Source organism: Lathyrus oleraceus, chromosome 2 (assembly GCF_024323335.1).
Source record: "Lathyrus oleraceus cultivar Zhongwan6 chromosome 2, CAAS_Psat_ZW6_1.0, whole genome shotgun sequence".
Lineage (NCBI taxonomy): Eukaryota > Viridiplantae > Streptophyta > Magnoliopsida > Fabales > Fabaceae > Lathyrus > Lathyrus oleraceus.
Window position 1 is genome coordinate 124,925,069 of NC_066580.1, and position 18,292 is coordinate 124,943,360.

The 18,292-nt window shown below is 38.9% G+C and overlaps 1 protein-coding gene and 1 long non-coding RNA gene across 8 annotated transcripts; both read left to right on the forward strand.

Annotated features, from left to right (window-relative positions):
• The first annotated feature begins 12,701 nt into the window (after positions 1-12,701).
• Positions 12,702-15,227, forward strand: LOC127118435 (uncharacterized). Of its 7 annotated transcripts, XR_007802216.1 has the most exons (7): positions 12,702-13,265; positions 13,362-13,880; positions 13,964-14,007; positions 14,104-14,249; positions 14,348-14,514; positions 14,603-14,686; positions 14,919-15,227. It is a non-coding gene; the product is annotated as an uncharacterized LOC127118435 (long non-coding RNA). The 7 variants fall into 7 exon arrangements; XR_007802215.1 differs by having other exon boundaries at positions 13,964-14,249; XR_007802218.1 differs by having other exon boundaries at positions 13,362-13,660; positions 13,795-13,880; positions 14,348-15,227.
• Positions 15,228-17,025: 1,798 nt separating this feature from the next.
• Positions 17,026-17,526, forward strand: LOC127122205 (uncharacterized). Its single transcript, XM_051052582.1, has one exon. It carries the CDS (start codon positions 17,026-17,028, stop codon positions 17,524-17,526), a length of 501 nt encoding a protein of 166 aa, XP_050908539.1.
• Positions 17,527-18,292: the final 766 nt, after the last annotated feature.

Here is an 18,292-nt window from a genome sequence, read left to right on the forward strand (position 1 = left end):
TGGGAACTAAGCTGAGATTGAGTTCTGCATATCATCCGCAGACTGATGGTCAAACTGAGAGGACGATTCAGTCACTAGAGGATCTTTTGAGGGCTTGTGTTTTGGAAAAGGGAGGTGCTTGGGATTGTTATTTGCCTTTGATTGAGTTTACCTACAACAATAGTTTTCATTCGAGCATTGGTATGGCACCGTTTGAAGCTTTGTATGGTAGGAGATGTCGGACACCTTTATGTTGGTATGAGTCCGGTGAGAGTGATGTGGTTGGACCGGAGATTGTTCAACAGACTACGGAAAAGATTAAGATGATTCAGGAGAAGATGAGAATTGCTCAGAGTCGTCAGAAGAGTTATCATGACAAGAGGAGGAAGTCACTTGAGTTCCAAGAGGGAGATCATGTGTTTCTTCGTGTTACTCCGATAACTGGGGTTGGTCGAGCTTTGAAGTCGAGGAAGTTGACACCCCGATTTATTGGTCCTTATCAGATTTTGGAGAGGATAGGGGAGGTAGCCTACCGTATCGCTTTACCGCCGTCGCTTGCGAATTTGCATGAGGTTTTTCATGTGTCTCAGTTGAGGAGGTACATTCATGATCAGTCGCATGTAGTCCAAATAGATGATGTACAGGTGAGAGATAACCTGACTGTTGAAACATCACCTATGAGGATCGAGGATCGAGAGTTGAAGCAGTTGCGGGGTAAAGAGATTGCCTTGGTGAAGGTAGCTTGGGGAGGACCAGCAGGTGGCAATGTGACTTGGGAACTGGAGAGTCAGATGAAGGAGTCTTATCCGGAGTTGTTCGCTGGAGGTATGTTTTCGAGGACGAAAACTCTTTTAGTGGGGGAGAGTTGTAACACCCCGATAAAAATAAGATAATTATTTAGTTTAAGTTAATATTATATTTATTAATTTAATTAAATAATTGGAATTATTGGATTATTATTATTATTATTGGAATAATAATTATTGGAAAATATATATAAGTCGGAAATAAGAAAAAGAGTCCATTTGGTAAAGAAAGGGTTTTTACGTGAAAAACAGAGAAGCGGCTGAAAAGTGGAAAGTGGAGAAAGGGCAAAGAGGCAGAACAAGAGGAAGAAGGTTGAAGAAGGAAGAGCTTGAAGCTAAAAGATTCGCCGGATTAACTCAGGTAAGGGGGTTTATCGTCGTTTAATGGGTATTATGGATTAGCATGTAATGGGTAGTGATAAACCGTTGAATTGACCCTAATTGGGATTGTGAATGCTGAAAATTATGTTGGATAAACTGTGTTAAAAACTGTAATTGAATCGATAGTCGTGTGAGTCGTAATTTGCTGGACGTATAGCTTGTTACGGAATTGGAATCGGAGGTCCGGAAGTCCTCCAACGGCGGAAAATGCGGAGAATTCTGCATTCTGCCTTGTGTTAGCGCAGGAACAGCTTTCTGTCTTGCGTTAACCGGTTAACCCAGGGTGTTAACCGGTTAACACTGTGTTGTATTGTGTAAAATTGCTGTTTTGTCTGCGTTAACCGGTTAACCCAGGGTGTTAACCGGTTAACACGGTTGTGATTGCTGAGATATTGCTGTTCTGTCTGCGTTAACCGGTTAACCCAGGGCGTTAACCGGTTAACACTGTTAAGTTTTGGGCAGGAAGCGTGTTTGTGCTGCGTTAACCGGTTAACCCAGGGCGTTAACCGGTTAACACTATTGCAGAGTGGAAAATTGGTGTTTTAAATGTTGTGTACTTAATTGATGGTTGGCATATGTTGGCGGATGATGTAATAGGGATTATTTCCTGTTGTTTTGAGTAGTAAGGGTATTAGTAGAGTGTGCTAATACTGTGATTAATTATTTGACATGATATGGTGTTTGATACATGTGTTGATGATGTATGATGATATGCATAATGTTGTGAATGTATATATTATGCATGTATTTGTGAATGGACTGTTGTATGGCTTAGAGTGTGAGCATATGTCCATTGTGGATTGTTGTTGATGTTTGCATGCTAGGTGATTAGTGTGCATAACATAGCCTTTGGGGCTGTAGCTAATTCCCATGGTGAGGAATTAGTGAGTGAATCATTGTGGATTCGTTGTTGATGTTTGCATGCTAGGTGATTAGTGTGCATAGCATAGCCTTTGGGGCTGTAGCTAATTCCCATGGTGAGGAATTAGTGAGTGAGTCACTAGATCTCAAATGAGTGGGACTAGTGAGCTTAGTAGCCGTATCTGGATTTGATCGGTGAGCTTGAACTATATGTTCAAGAATAGTCGGTACCGCATGTGTGGAGTCTCATTTCATAATGTATGTATGGCGTATAATATGAATGGATGTATTCCAATATTATACGTGTGGTTGTGTTGACATTGAGTATGAGTATGAATTGTGTAGTATTGAGTATGATAATTGGGTTGATGTGCCGTTACTGAATGTGTGATATGATTAGGGTGATTAATGTGTTAAATTACTTAACATGACATGATATTTTATAATGCTTACTATATCGATTGAGGAACTCACCCTTACAACTATTTTTCAGGTAACGAGCAATGAGTTGAGTAGAAGCTAATGCTTGGAGTCTAGTGTAGTCTCCTTAGTGGGTCATGCTCTGATAGATGTAACATCGGGAGGGAACATTTTAATTGTGTTGTTGATGATTGTTGAACCAGTTTACATGTAGTATGTTGCATGTTTTGAATGATCGATTTGATCTCTATCCGCTGCGTATTATGCAACTGTTTTATTTGATAAATAAATGAGCATGACAAGCTACTTTGATGAATAGTGTGAAATATTGTGTGACACCCTTAATTGCATATTCACTCTGATAGATACATATTTGTTATTTTGATTAAATTTTTTGGGTATTTTAGAAGGGTGTTACATCGCACCTCGAAAAATGATAATGCGATCCATCGCGGAAAAATGTTGTTCGAAACAGAGTCGTCACTAAACTTTATTTATTCCAATGAAGGAATAGGAAAATATCGAGAAAACCTTTAGAAATAAGAATAATGGTCGTCACAACCATATTCGGGTTCGGGGGTCGATTACGTAAGGGGAAGGTATTAGCACCCCTCACGTCCGTTGTACTCAACAGGAACCTTTTAGTCTGATTTGCTATTTGACTGTTAATTGAATGTTATTCGCTTGCTTCGAGTAATTAGAGTTGATGATAGATATGGATGAAGACCTCAGGAGGGGAAATGGGAGGTTTTTTATTAGTGTGCTCGCGAAGATACAACAATCTCCTGCCTACGTATCCATATAGTGCAATAAGGAAATTAGAGCATTCGTAGTTCGGGCTACTACGAATATTTGGTGTGTTTTGTTTTGATGAACGACTGTGTAGGTCGGCGTTCTAACGGCTAAACGCTGGCTTGTCTACTATCGGTGGAGGCTCTAGCACTGGTTTGTTGTGTGCATTAGAAAGGATTAACAGTGTTCTTTTGAAAAGGGTTTTGGTCACGCGGGGGTGACGAGTTGAATTGATGTGTTTGGGTTTGATTGGTCTCGATCGCGCGGGGGCGAGAAGTTAGGTTTGATTTGTTTGAGATGTTTTTGAAGAACGGAGAAAGATTGAGCAATGTGGTGCACACCAATCGTTCAATTCTTTCGAGGAATAATAAGGCGAACGCCTTCCACTCCTTTTTCGTTCAAATTATTTTGAAAGTTTGTTTGTGGATGTTGAATATGCACGGTAGTGAGGCGTACGCCAATTATTCAAATAACCGAGAGATGGCGAGAGATGGCGAGGCGAACGCCTCCCATATGTTGTCATCCCAAGTTTAATTTATGAAAGGAAATGTTCTTAGATGTCGTATTTGATTTGCGAAAATAGTTTGAATTTTGGATTTTGATAAGTCGATGATTTGAGCAATGTGGCGTACGCCAATTATTAAAACAAACAAGGAATAGTGAGGCGAATGCCTCCCATTCTCTATTGAAGTTTAAGTTTAATTTTATTTTGTAAAATTGTCTTTGATATAAAAGGTGATTTGAGTTTATTCGATTGTGGTTTTGATTTGACGACGAGAATTCGATCAATATGGCGTACGCCAATTATTCGAATAATCGGAAGATAGTGAGGCGAACGCCTCCCATCCTTAATTATCGGAAATAATTAAAAGAATTTGGAATTTGTAGTTGATTTAAAAGAAATGATTTGAAATGTTATGGTTTGATGTTTTAATTGGGTGACAAGAATTCGAGCAATATGGCGTACGCCAATTATTCAAATGCTTGAGAAATAGTGAAGCGAACGCTCCTTATATCTTTTTCATCCCAAAATTTAAGTTACATAATAATAATCTTAAATATTATATTAATTTAGAAAAATGGTTTGAATTTTGCACGATTAATGTTTTGATTGAACGACGAGAATTCAAGCAATATGGCGAACGTCAATTATTCGAATACTCGAGAGTTTAGTGAAGCGTACACTTACTATACCCCTTTTCATCCAAAGCTTAAAATTAGAAAGTTTTAATCGGGAAAAAAATTTGAATTGCACGGAGGAAGTACTCGCTCAAACTTGAAAGGGTTGCTTGTATTTTTTATTTAAGATTTAAACTTAAAAAAAAATATCCATCTTAATTACCAATTATTCTTGTAATGTTTAAAGTATGCATCATCATATAAGACATGGTGGAGAAATAGACTATTTAACCAAGTAGAATTATTTAATAATGTATCTATTAATTTAGCTTAATCATACTTAATTGATATAACTAAATAAAAAACAATTTAATCAATTTAACTAAACCTAATTTACTAAATTGGTTAAAAGAGTTTAACTAAAGATAATGATCATATGAAAAAAAAACAAATAAGAACATATAGACATCTCAAATCTCAAAATCTAATCAAGTTTGAATTTTTAAATCTAAGTTCAATCAACAACGGATCCAAGACAAACATTCTCGAATCGATGATGGGAAAAAAAGAATCAACAAGCATTAACGAACAACAAAGTACAAAACAACAATGCCTGTACATCATTAGCAGGATTTTATCCGAAAGCATACGATCAACAATTATGAGTATTTTGTTTTCGTCATCCTCCTTTCAACATTTACTAATAATATTGTGATGAAGAAGGTGAAGTAGAAAAGTATGTGTTTGTGATTTTCAAATGTGACAAATGAGTGAATTATGGAAGATTGATTTAAAGCATGCATAATTATCCCATTAATAAGACCAAATACAAATAACAATGTTTAAAGCATACAGTACTTAAACAAACAAGAACAAATTACAAAAGTGCGAGATGGTGAAAAATGGCATAATGATTGCCTTCATTCAAATGAGCAGGCCTTCATCTTTTGATTCTTCGGCGGAATTGCCTTGCTTGCTCAGGCTGGTGAGGAGCTCTATCTTCGAGCTTCACTATGCTCTGCATGCGCTGGCATGGGGTTTGTTGCAACGTTTGGCCTCATTGGCATGAATGTAACGCCTTACTGTCAATCATGTCTTGAACCCTGTGTTTGAAGGCCTTACAGTTCTCTATTGTGTGCCCTGGGGCACCCATATGATACTGGCAATGAGCATTGGCGTCGTAGCCTGGTGGATAGGGAGGAGTTGCAGGTGTTAGCTCCTTCAAAATAATTGATGCATCCTTTAGCAGGTAGGGAAGGATCTTGCTGTATGGCACTGGAAGAGGATCGAAATGTCTTTCTGGCCTCCTTGCCCTCTGCTGATTAGGTTGACGTTGTGGAGCACGTTGCTGTTGATTTTGTTGTTGATAGGGTTGTTGATATGGAGGCCGATATGGCGTTGGGATGACAGCGGCAACCTGATGGTAAGGTGTAGGAGCATGTGGACGTGTCCTATATCCTCCCCCTCCCATTATGGCATTGGTCTGACCTTCTGGCTTCTTTGGGAGATTGGGATATGATTTCTTCATCCCACCTGAAGCATTGGCAGCGCAAGGTAGCTTTCCCTTCTTGATATGGCTCTCGATTCGTTCTCTCACGGAGACAACCTCAGCAAAAGTTGGGAAAGTGGATCCTACCATTTTCTCCATATATTGAGTATGAAGAGTCCCCATGAACATATCAATTAGTTCTTTGTCAAGGAGAGGAGGTTGGACACGAGCTGCTAGCTCTCTTCAACACTGGGCGTATTCCTTGAATGACTCGTTGTTGCGTTGAGTCATGTCTTGCAGCTGTGTGCGATTGGGTGCTAGATTAGTATTGTACTGATAATGCCTAAGGAAGGCTTCAGCAAGGTCTCTCCATTATTGGACCAGTCCTCTTTCTAATTGCATACACCACTCCAAGGATGCTCCACTGAGGCTATCTTGGAAGTAATGAACCAGGAGTTGATCATTACTGATGTGGACAGCCATCTTGCGGCAATAAGCTCTGAGATGGGTTCTAGGGCAGTTGATCCCTTTGTACTTGTCAAAGTCCGGGACTTTGAATTTTTGCGGAATCACCAAACCTTGCACCAGGCACATATCAACGGCGTCCAAACCGGGAGTAACGTGAACCTCCAAGGACTTGAATTTCTCTTCCAGAGCATGGAGTCTCTCAATAGTTGGGTATGGGACACCTCCAATAGTAAGTTTGGCGGGTTGTGGCATGAAGAAGGCGTCATATGGATCCTCATCACCCATCACGGATCCATGTCGAACGGATATAGAAGAATGCTCATGGGGTTTGACATTGTCCATTGGGACTGGAATAGGGATCGGTCCTCCTCTAGGCTGGGTGGGGTTACCATCAAGTTCAGTTAATCCAGGGATGCTAAGTGATGGCGATCCAAACTGGGCAGTAACTTTCCTGGCTTCAGCGCTGGTCTCAGCATCCTTTTCCTTCTGGGCTAAGAGTAACATGGTTTCCAGCAAGCGATCCATCTTTCCTGCATGGAGTCAATATCTGTTCTCATCAAGACTTGGTTTGCTTCCAACTGTTCGAGTGTCATCTTGTAGTTGCGACGTGTCTCGTACCGGTGTCGAGTAGTCAGCGTTACTGGACAAAAGGTAGAATATGGTGTAAGTTTTTTTGTTCCTGAGGAGATGATATGCAATGCATGTTGATGATATGCAAATGCATGAAATTTTTCCATGATTTTTTTCGTAAAGAAATACAGATACTCAAGATCATTCATACGTCGGGTACGTCGGGATAACAGGAAGAAGCACGGGTTTCTATGATTACTAGAAATTCCCAAAGGTAGGTTCTAAAGTTATGTTTTCAAGGAAGGAACTTAGACTCACGGATCATGTTCAAAACTTCCTCGCAATGGTGGGCTAGCCACATCGTGATGGGAATCTTGCACTGATCTAATCTATGTGAGATTCTCGTATTGTTCGAACAGGGTGTAGACCCTTCGGTTTAATACTACATAATCGCCAATCATGAAAACAGAACTTGGGTTTAAGGCGAGGTTCCCAGAGTCACGGATCGTATTTAAAATTTCCCCATAATAATGGGCTAGCCACATTGTGATGGAAACTCCAAACAGATCTACTCTAGGTGGAGTCTTCGTATTGTCCCAATGAGGTGTACACCTCTGGGTTCAATACTACACAACTCCGGGTTCTAAGTTCATCTCGAAGCTCGGGTATGGAGCTTATCTCACAGCAAATATCCAGTCCCATATCAAAGTACCAAAACACATTACATACAACACAAGTAATCAAAATAAAATACAGAGAGATAAACATGGAAAGAAAGAATATCTTCCAACAGTCATAGCAAAATCAGACTAAGTTAGGCTAGACTCTCTCTTGCTTGGAGTGGGGTCCCTAGTAGAGTCGCCAGTCTGTCGCACCTCGAATAATGATAATGCGATCCCTCGCGATGGAACGTGGGAAAATGTTGTTCGAAACAGAGTCACCATCAAACTTTATTTATTCCAATGAAGGAATAGGAAGATATCGAGAAAACCTTTAGAAATAAGAACAATGGGCATTGCAACCATATTCGTGTTCGGGAGTCGATTACGCAAAGGGAAGGTATTAGCACCCCTCACGTCCGTTGTACTCAACGGGAACCTTTTAGTATGATTTTCTATTTGACTGTTAATTGAATGTTATTCGCTTGCTCTGAGTAATTAGAGTTGATAATAGATATGGATGAAGACCTCAGGAGGGGAAATGGGAGGTTTTTTATTAGTGTGCTCGCGAAGATACAACAATCTCCTGCCTACGTATCCTTATAGTGCAATAAGGATATCAGAGCATTTGTAGTTCAGGCTACTACGAATATTTGGTGTGTTTTGTTTTGATGAACGACTGTGTAGGTCGGCGTTCTAACGGCCAAACGCTGGCTTGTCTACTCTTGGTGGAGGCTCTAGCACTGGTTTGTTGTGCTCATTAGAAAGGATTAACAATGTTCTTTTGAAAAGGGTTTTGGTCACGCGGGGGTGACGAGTTGAATTGATGTGTTTGGGTTTGATTGGTTTCGATCGCGCGGGGGCGAGAAGTTAGGTTTGATTTGTTTGAGATGTTTTTGAAGAACAACGAAAGATTGAGCAATGTGGTGCACACCAATCGTTCTATTCTTTCGAGGAATAATAAGGCGAACGCCTTCCACTCCTTTTTCGTTCAAATTATTTTGAAAGTTTGTTTGTGGATGTTGAATATGCACGGTAGGGAGGCGTACGCCTCCTACTTGCTTATTCAATGAATAATGAGGCGAGCGCCACCTATTCACTTATCCAAGTTTATTTAAAGTATTTTAATCGGAAGTCGATAACTTGAGCAATATGGTGAGCGCAAATTATTCAAATAATCGAGAGATGGAGAGGCGAACGCCTCCCATCTGTTGTCATCCGAAGTTTAATTTATGAAAGGAAATGTTCTTAGATGTCGTATTTGATTTGCGAAAATAGTTTGAATTTTGGATTTTGATAAGTCGATGATTTGAGCAATGTGGCGTACGCCAATTATTCAAACAATCAAGGAGAAATAGACTTAAAAAAAAATATCCATCTTAATTACCAATTATTCTTGTAATGTTTAAAGTATGCATCATCATATAAGACATGGTGGAGAAATAGACTATTTAACCAAGTAGAATTATTTAATTATGTATCTATTAATTTAGCTTAATCATACTTAATTGATATAACTAAATAAAAAACAATTTAATCAATTTAACTAAACCTAATTTACTAAATTGGTTAAAAGAGTTTAACTAAAGATAATGATCATATGAAAAAAAACAAATAAGAAAGAAATCTAAAAGATGGGCCTAAACTAGCCCATAAGCAGGGTGGTTGTGGCATGAAGAAGGCGTCATATGGATCCTCATCACCCATCACGGATCCATGTCGAACGGATATAGCAGAATGCTCATGGGGGTTTGACATTGTCCATTGGGACTGGAATAGGGATCGGTCCTCCTCTAGGCTGGGTGGGGTTACCATCAAGTTCAGTTACTCCAGGGATGCTAAGTGATGGCGATCCAAACTGGGCAGCAACTTTCCTGGCTTCGGCGCTGGTCTTAGCATCCTTTTCCTTCTAGGGTAAGAGTAACATGGTTTCCAGCAAGCGATCCATCTTTGCCTGCATGGAGTCAATGTTTGTTCTCATCGAGACTTGGTTTGCTTCCAACTATTCGAGTGTCATCTTGTAGTTGCGGCATGTCTCGTACCGGTGTCGAGTAATCAGCGCTACTGGACAAAGGGTAGAATATGGTGTAAGTTTTTTTGTTCCTGAGGAGATGATATGAAATGCATGTTGATGATATGCAAATGCATGAAATTTTGCCATGATTTTTTTCGTAAAGGAATACAGATACTCAAGATCATTCATACGTCGGGTACGTCGGGATAACAAGAAGAAGCACGGGTTTCTATGATTACTAGAAATTCCCAAAGGTAGGTTCTAAGTTATGTTTTCAAGGAAGGAACTTAGACACACGGATCATGTTCAAAACTTCCTCGCAATGGTGGGCTAGCCACATCGTGATGCGAATCTTGCACTGATCTAATCTAAGTGGGATTCTCGTATTGTTTGAACAGGGTGTAGACCCTTCGGTTCAATACTACATAATCGTCAATCATGAAACCAGAACTTGGGTTTAAGGCGAGGTTCCCAGAGTCACTGATCGTATTTAAATTTTACCCATAATAATGGGCTAGCCACATTGTGATGGAAACTCCAAACAAATCTACTCTAGGTGGAGTCTTCGTATTTTCCAAATGAGGTGTACACCTCTTGATTCAATACTAGACAACTCCGGGTTCTAAGTTCTTCTCGAAGCTCGGGTATGAAGCTTATCTCACAGCAAATATCCAGTCCCATATCAAAGTACCAAGACACATTACATACAACACAAGTAATCAAAATAAAATACAGAGAGATAAACATGGAAGAAAAGAATATCTTCCAACAGTCATAGCAAAATCAGACTAAGTTAGGCTAGACTCTCTCTTGCTTGGAGCGGGGTCCCCAGCAGAGTCGCCATTCTATCGCACCTCGAAAAATGATAATGCGATCCCTCGCGATGGAACATGGAAAATGTTGTTCGAAACAGAGTCGCCATCGAACTTTATTTATTCCAATGAAGGAATAGGAAAATATCGAGAAAACCTTTAGAAATAAGAATAATGGTCGTCGCAACCATATTTTGGTTCGGGAGTCGATTACGCAACGGGAATGTATTAGCACCCCTCACGTCCGTTGTACTCAACGGGAACCTTTTAGTCTGATTTGCTATTTGACTATTAATTGAATGTTATTCGCTTGCTTCGAGTAATTAGAATTGATGATAGATATGGACGGAGACCTCAGGAGGGGAAATGGGAGGTTTATTATTAGTGTGCTCGCGAAGATACAACAATCTTCTACCTACGTATCCTTATAGTGCAATAAGGAAATCATAGCATTCATAGTTCGGGCTACTAGAATATTTGGTGTGTTTTGTTTTTATGAACGACTGTGTAGGTCGGCGTTCTAACGGCTAAACGCTGGCTTGTCTACTCTCGGTGGAGGCTCTAGCACTGGTTTGTTGTGCACATTAGAAAGGATTAACAGTGTTTTTTTTGAAAAGGGTTTTGGTCACGCGGGGGTGACGAGTTGAATTGATGTGTTTGGGTTTGATTGGTTTCGATCGCGCGGGGGCGAGAAGTTAGGTTTGATTTGTTTGAGATGTTTTTGAAGAACGACGAAAGATTGAGCAATGTGGTGCACACCAATCGTTCAATTCTTTCGAGGTATAATAAGGCGAAGCTTTCCACTCTTTTTTCTTTCAAATTATTTTGAAAGTTTGTTTGTCGATGTTGAATATGCTCGATAGTGAGGCGTACGCCTCCTACTTGCTTATTCAAAGAATAATGAGGCGAGCACCACCTATTCCCTTATCCAAGTTTATTTAAATTATTTTAATCGGAAGTCGATAACTTGAGCAATATGGCGAGCGCCAATTATTCAAATAATTGAGAGATGGCGAGCCGAACGCCTCCCATCTGTTGTCATCCGAATTTTAATTTATGAAAGGAAATGTTCTTAGATGTCGTATTTGATTTGCGAAAATAATTTGAATTCTGGATTTTGATAAGTCGATGATTTGAGCAATGTGGCATACGCCAATTATTCAAACAATCAAGGAATAGTGAGGCGAACGCCTCCCATTCTCTATTGAAGTTTAAGTTAAAGTTTATTTTGTAAAATTATGTTTGATATAAAAGGTGATTTAAGTTTATTCGATTGTGGTTTTAATTTGACGACGAGAATTCGATCAACATGGCGTATGCCAATTATTCGAATAATCGGAAGATAGTGAGGCGAACGCCTCCCATCCTTAATTATCGGAAATAATTAAAAGAATTTGGAATTTGTAGTTGATTTAAAAGAAATTATTTGAAATGTTATGGTTTGATGTTTTAATCGGGTGACAAGAATTCGAGCAATATGGCGTACGCCAATTATTCAAATGCTTGAGAAATAGTGAAGCGAACGCTCCCTATATCTTTTTCATCCCAAAATTTAAGTTACGTAAGAATATTCTTAAGTATTATATTAATTTAGAAAAATGGTTTGAATTTCGCACGATTAATGTTTTGATTGAACGACGAGAATTCAAGCAATATGATGAACGCCAATTATTCGAATACTCGAGAGTTTAGTGAAGCGTACGCTTACTATGCCCCTTTTCATCCAAAGCTTAGAATTAGAAAGTTTTAATCGGGAAAAAAATTTGAATTGCACGGAGGAAGTACTCCCTCAAATTTGAAAAGGTTCCTTGTCTTTTTTATTTAAGATTTTAACTTTAAAAAAATCCATCTTAATTACCAATTATTCTTGTAATGTTTAAAGTATGCATCATCATATAAGACATGGTGGAGAAATAGACTATTTAACTAAGTAGAATTATTTAATTATGTATCTATTAATTTAGCTTAATCATACTTAATTGATATAACTAAATAAAAAACAATTTAATCAATTTAACTAAACCTAATTTACTAAATTGGTTAAAAGAGTTTAACTAAAGATAATGATCATATGAAAAAAAAAACAAATAAGAAAGAAATCTAAAAGATGGGCCTAAACTAGCCCACAAGCAGGGGGTGCAGAATGCTGGATGTGCTTGGTCTTAGAAATCAGACTGGGGGGGAGCTTAAAGGCCCAAATAATTTAGAAAAAAACAAAGAGAAAATTATTCATGATGATAAGAAAGGAAGTGGAATTCCCACGTACACAGGTGCCAACCGTTATATTCTCGAAAACCGAAACATTCAGTCATTGTTCAAAAAAGTATATCAAATGGCTTTAATAGCCACCACTATTTAAAACAATATATTTCTATTGATAGAATCAAGATATGCTTATTCATGAAATATAAAAGCAACACTCTCTAAGCGTTCTCTCTCTCTCTCTCTCTCTCTCAAAACATAAATCCCACTTTTCTACTCTTTCTTAAAATTTCAAATCGTCACCTTCATCAACCCTCATCGGAGAAGGGCGGCACCGCCGTCCTCAATGACGGAGAACCTCTACCAAATATACAACTCCATACACGAAACCTAGCCCCTTTTTCTATCCTCCTTACAAATCTAAAAAACCTTTTTACCAAATAATATTCCTCTGTTAATTTTATCATATAGACATCACAAATCGCAAAATCTAATCAAGTTTGAATTTTAAATCTAAGGTCAATCAACAACGGATCCAAGACAAACATTCTCAAATCGATGATGGGAAAAAAAGAATCAGCAAATTTACGAACAACAAAGTACAGAACAACAACGAAGCAGAATAAAAAAGTAGAGTCTCGCTAGATGTTCGAGATTCTGACGAGTTTTTCAGTAGTAACAGTAGTACCTCAGGTATGTAGTTTATTTCTGTTCTCTAATGTTCCTTTCAATTCTTCTCTATCCATCTCTCTATTCACCTGATGATGTTCTTAATATGATTTTATCAAGGTCTTAGCTCGGTTTACTCAGAGTTTTGATGATAAACTCTGAGTCCCCCTTTGGTGTTTTGAGCTTTTGGGTACAGGTTGAGGTGGGATTTCGGTAGGGTAACGGTATATTTCTTCTTCCCCTTTTGCAAATATTCGTGGTCTATTATATAGAGAGGAGGCAAGTGGTCCCTCGTTCATGAGCTGGAAGGAGAGGGGCGTATCGTTCCGTTAGAGTAAGATTTCCTTCTGGATTTTGTGTGGACCAGCGTGACCGTGACCTTTTGTCTGTAGTGTCCTTCGAAGCATATGCTTCTTAAGGTTATTTTTACTACTAATGATTCTTTTACCATTCGGTTTTTCCTTCCTTGCAGTTATTTTTTTTGAGTCCACTTATTATAACTTGCATTGACTAAGAATTTTCTATTATCACGGTGAACCAACCTTGGATGAAGGACATGGATTCTTAACAATGCCAAGCCATGATTTATCTCCTACGTAAATCCAAGCACCCTTGCCGTGAGGCCATGATCTCAAACAGGTACTCTTAGAGTTTTCTCTCTTTTTAATAATATGGAACAAATGTCATCATTTGCCTTATCACGGGACTTGTCATGCTTGCAGGACAGACACTCTTAGTTTGCTGCGAGAGAGAGGATGACTAGAAGGTGACTTGTACATTTGGAAATGACTCCAATGCAAGATTAATGCCATTGGTATGCATCGCTGAATTGTTGTTGTTGGCGATGTTGTATTCGATGCAGAACTTACTCTTGCTACGACTTATTGTGATATTGCGAAGCGAGTTGTTTGTGAAGCATTATCTGTAGAACCAAGGATGATGTATGGTGGATCTTTTATTGCAACTATCAACCATGTGGGTCTTTAGATGCCAGCACAACAGCTGCGAGTACGACTGCATGCAGGAAATCAAAGGAGTTTCAAATCTTTTCATTCTATAATCAGAATTGGATGTCACTCTAAATGTTTCTTTTTTGTATTTTCTAGGACCAGCATTGAAGGTTCATCAACCTCCTCAATCCGTGTTGGTAACCTGCTACAGGTCTGGGTCGTACTTATGTTCATGTTTTTGCATTTCGAGGTTGTGTTGACTAATTGGATTGTGCACAGCGGAACCACATGGTGGTTCTGATGATTTTTGCTGAGAAGACGCGGTATGAGCAACTACTAACACACTAGCTGGATCCATAGAACTTTGTGATATCGAGGTTCTTGTATTGACTTGTGAAGCACCATTTCCAGGCTATTGATCAGCTCCTTTTGAGATGCGCTTAGCGACTCAGCACGCACCTGCAGTTGGCGATGGTTTGGGAGCAACAACAGCAGGTTGTGTTGGTTTAGATATTTGACTTTGCATCCTTTGCGTGATTTGATCGCCTTTTGCCTTTCCTTTTCTAACCAGATTGCATAGGCTTGTTGTGAATTTGCGGCGTGGTTTTGTATATGTTGTAACAATGCTTTATGTACTTTGGTCATTGTATTGTGCGTGCCAATATGTGAGTTGGTTTCTGGTTGAATATGCTGCTCATGCTGCAGTTTGATGATCACCCTTTTGCAGGATATGGGATTTACGGTGTGGAAGGCCATGGCATGCTGCAGGTCTAATGTATTTGTCTTGGATGGTGATGCAGGTTGGACTGTGCTTATCCGGACATGGCATGTTACTTGTTAGATTTTTTAGAAGTCTATTTCTTTAATTTGGCTTGACTGTAATATAACTTAGATCATAGGATTGTTTGTAACCGACGACATGAGGTATTCTCATGGATGATATTTGAAACAAATATGTTTGTTACCCCAGAACTTTGTTCGGATAATGTTATTTTAAACCGAAATTCTTGACCAAGCAATGTTGTATTCTAAAATCCATGGCCATGTTCCTGCATAGATCACCACTTAATGCTCATTCTAAAGGACTCCTTAATAGATCACCCAAAGAATGATGAATATAAATGAAGAAAACAGCTTGTGAATTTATTTTGAATTATCCATGAATATTTTGTCATCTTTTGGCATCTTGGTTTGGGAAGACGCAAATTTACTGGAACAATGCCCTTTTCAACGCAGATGTGATGCTAACGGCATTACAGGTTACTTTGGGACATTGGCAGTTATTGCTTTGTAATGTAACATGCTCATGGTTATACTAATGGACTCACCGACATGATACTTGCATGGTGAGACTCACCCATGACCTTGATGCAAACTAGTATTCTACCTCAGACAATATCCCTTTTCCTCGTATTCGTGTAATAAACCATACTCCTAGACAAAATTGATTTTATGAAATGCATGTTTTTAGGTAGTATGGAAATGGCATAACAATGATAGGAAACTAAAGTGAAGTATTCTTGCGATGAAATGTATGCCATGTTGTGCTTATGATGCTAATTAAAAATGAAATCAGATTTATGAAAATTTAAATATGGCCGGACAAAATTGGGGTATGACATTAGGGGGAAGCAATCTTACAATCCGCTAATTGTAACAATTCTCATTATTAAGGAGAGATACACTCAAGGGTCATTACAGGAGATTTTCACACACCACTTTTGGCATATTATTATAATCTGTGAAAACATTTATTTTGTTTTATTTTCCCTTACAGTGAATTTTACAAAACCCAAACTATTACTTTTGTTCAATTGAGTGATTGTTTAGACATATATTGCTGCGTAATCCTTGAGATCGATCTTTGGGAAATTTCCCTCTTAATACTACATCGACAAAATAGTACACTTGCTATTTTCCCGATCAAGTTTTTGGCGCTGTTGCCAGGGATTGCCAAATATAAGTTTAAAATTATCTCAATTGAAATTTTGTTGCTCTACAACTAAAATTTATTTTCTGTTATTTTGAATATTTTATTTCGATTATATCAACTGATCTGTGTCTGATATTTATATGTGAGGTAAGGCCTCAACTAATTTTCCTTTTGACTCAGAAATCGAGAGAACCTTGTGGGCAAGACTCAGACAAACTCGATTAGCCTGATTGGAATCAGACGAAGAACAACTTTCCATCCATTCAGGTTCTGATAGAGAGATAGAAACTATGGCTAATGTTCTAACACATACAATCCTGGTTGGAAGAATCATCCCAACTTCTCATGGAAAGACCAAAAAGGAACCGTTTCTTAACATGGTAAGTACCAAACTCAATATCAACAACAATAGCAGCAACAAGCCCCTAAGATAGCTGATTGGGAAATTGCTATTGAAAGAATGGAAGCTCATAATGTTCAATTTCAAGAAGAAACCCGGAACAATCGGAAAAACACCACAACAACCATAAAGAATCTTGAAGTCCAAATGGTTCAAATCACTCAACAACTAGCTTCGAGTTCTCAAGCACAAGGTGCTCTACCCAGTGCAACCGTGACAAATCCTAGAGAGCATAATAATGTGAGGGAGGTGACAACAAGAAGTGGTAAATCTGATGAAGTTTTCGAGGAAGTGGATGAAGAGGAAGAACAATTGATCGAAGTGGACCTTGAGATCAAAGAAAATGAAGTTGTTAGGGAATAAGTGGTAGCACCGAAACCGATTGTGAAAGAAACATTCATTGAGCCCAAGCCGATTGTTAAGCTTCCCTTCCCCACTAGAAACAAGAAAAAAGGACAACATGAGAAAAACTTTGAAAAATTCTTACAGTTATTCAAGAAGATGGAGATTAAAATTCCTTTGTTGGAGGCACTTGAACAAATGCCTACCTATGCCAAGTTCATGAATGACATCATTTCGAAGAGGCGTACCACCGACACTAACCCGATTGTTCTAACTGAAACTTGTAGTGCTATTTTGCAGGGTATGAAGATTCCGATAAAGAAGAAGGATCGAGGAACTGCCACTATCCCGTGTACTATTGGAGATAGGTCATTCAACAAGGCTCTTATTGATCTGGGAGCTACTGTGAGTCTCATGTCGTTATCCATTTACAAGAAGCTTGGTATAGGGGTTGTGCAAGATACCAGGATGACACTTCAATTCACCGATCATTCGGTCAAGAAACCGTATGGAATTGTCGAAGATGTTCTGGTGAAAATTGATAAGTTTGTATTTCCGGTGAATTTTGTAATTCTTGAAATGTCGGAAGATGAAGAGATCCTTCTCATTCTAGGGAGACCCTTTTTGGAGACGGGACGATGCATGATAAACATAGAATAAGGAACAATGATGTTGATGGTTTATAATGTGGAATTGAAAATTGATGTTCGAAACACCATGAGGTACAAGGATGATATTTGTACCAGTCATACTATAGAGGTTCTGGATCAGGTGACGACATATGATAGTCCTTTGCATACACCTCAGTCACCTTTGGAAAGAGTTTTGAGTTTGTCCATTTTCGATTCGGATAAAGAGGTGGACAACGGGGAATCTGAAGTGCTAGCCTTGTTGGACGCACAACCTCCGTGGAAAGGATCTCGACCACGCCGGTGGGAGGATTTACGCCTACCTCAATCTAGTGAGATGAATGAAGAACCCAAGAAGGAAACGGAGTTGAAACAACTTCCTGACAATCTTAAATATGTCTTTCTTGAACCTGAAGGAAAGTGTCCTGCTATCATAAACTCGAGCCTTCAGAATATCCAAGAAAAGCTCATCCAAGTCTTGAAAAAGTACAAAAATGCTATTGGATGGGAAATTGAATATTTGAAGGGTATTAGCCCTACTGTGTGCATGCATAAAATTCTAATGGAAGACGACCACAAACCGGTAATCCAACCGCAGAGAAGACTCAATCCTGCAATGAAGGAAGTAGTTCGGAAAGAGGTGGTTAAATTGTTAGACGTGGGTCTTATAAATCCAATTTCTAACAGCCTGTGGGTGACCCCGGTTCATGTTGTCCCTAAGAAAGGGGGGACCACCGTAATAAAGAATGAAAAAAATGAGTTAATTCCTACTCGGATAATAACTGGATGACGTGTTT

What these genes read in the sequence shown, in the direction of transcription:
- LOC127122205 (XM_051052582.1), top strand. Translation starts at nt 17,026, where the DNA reads ATGGAGATTAAAATTCCTTTGTTGGAGGCACTTGAACAAATGCCTACC.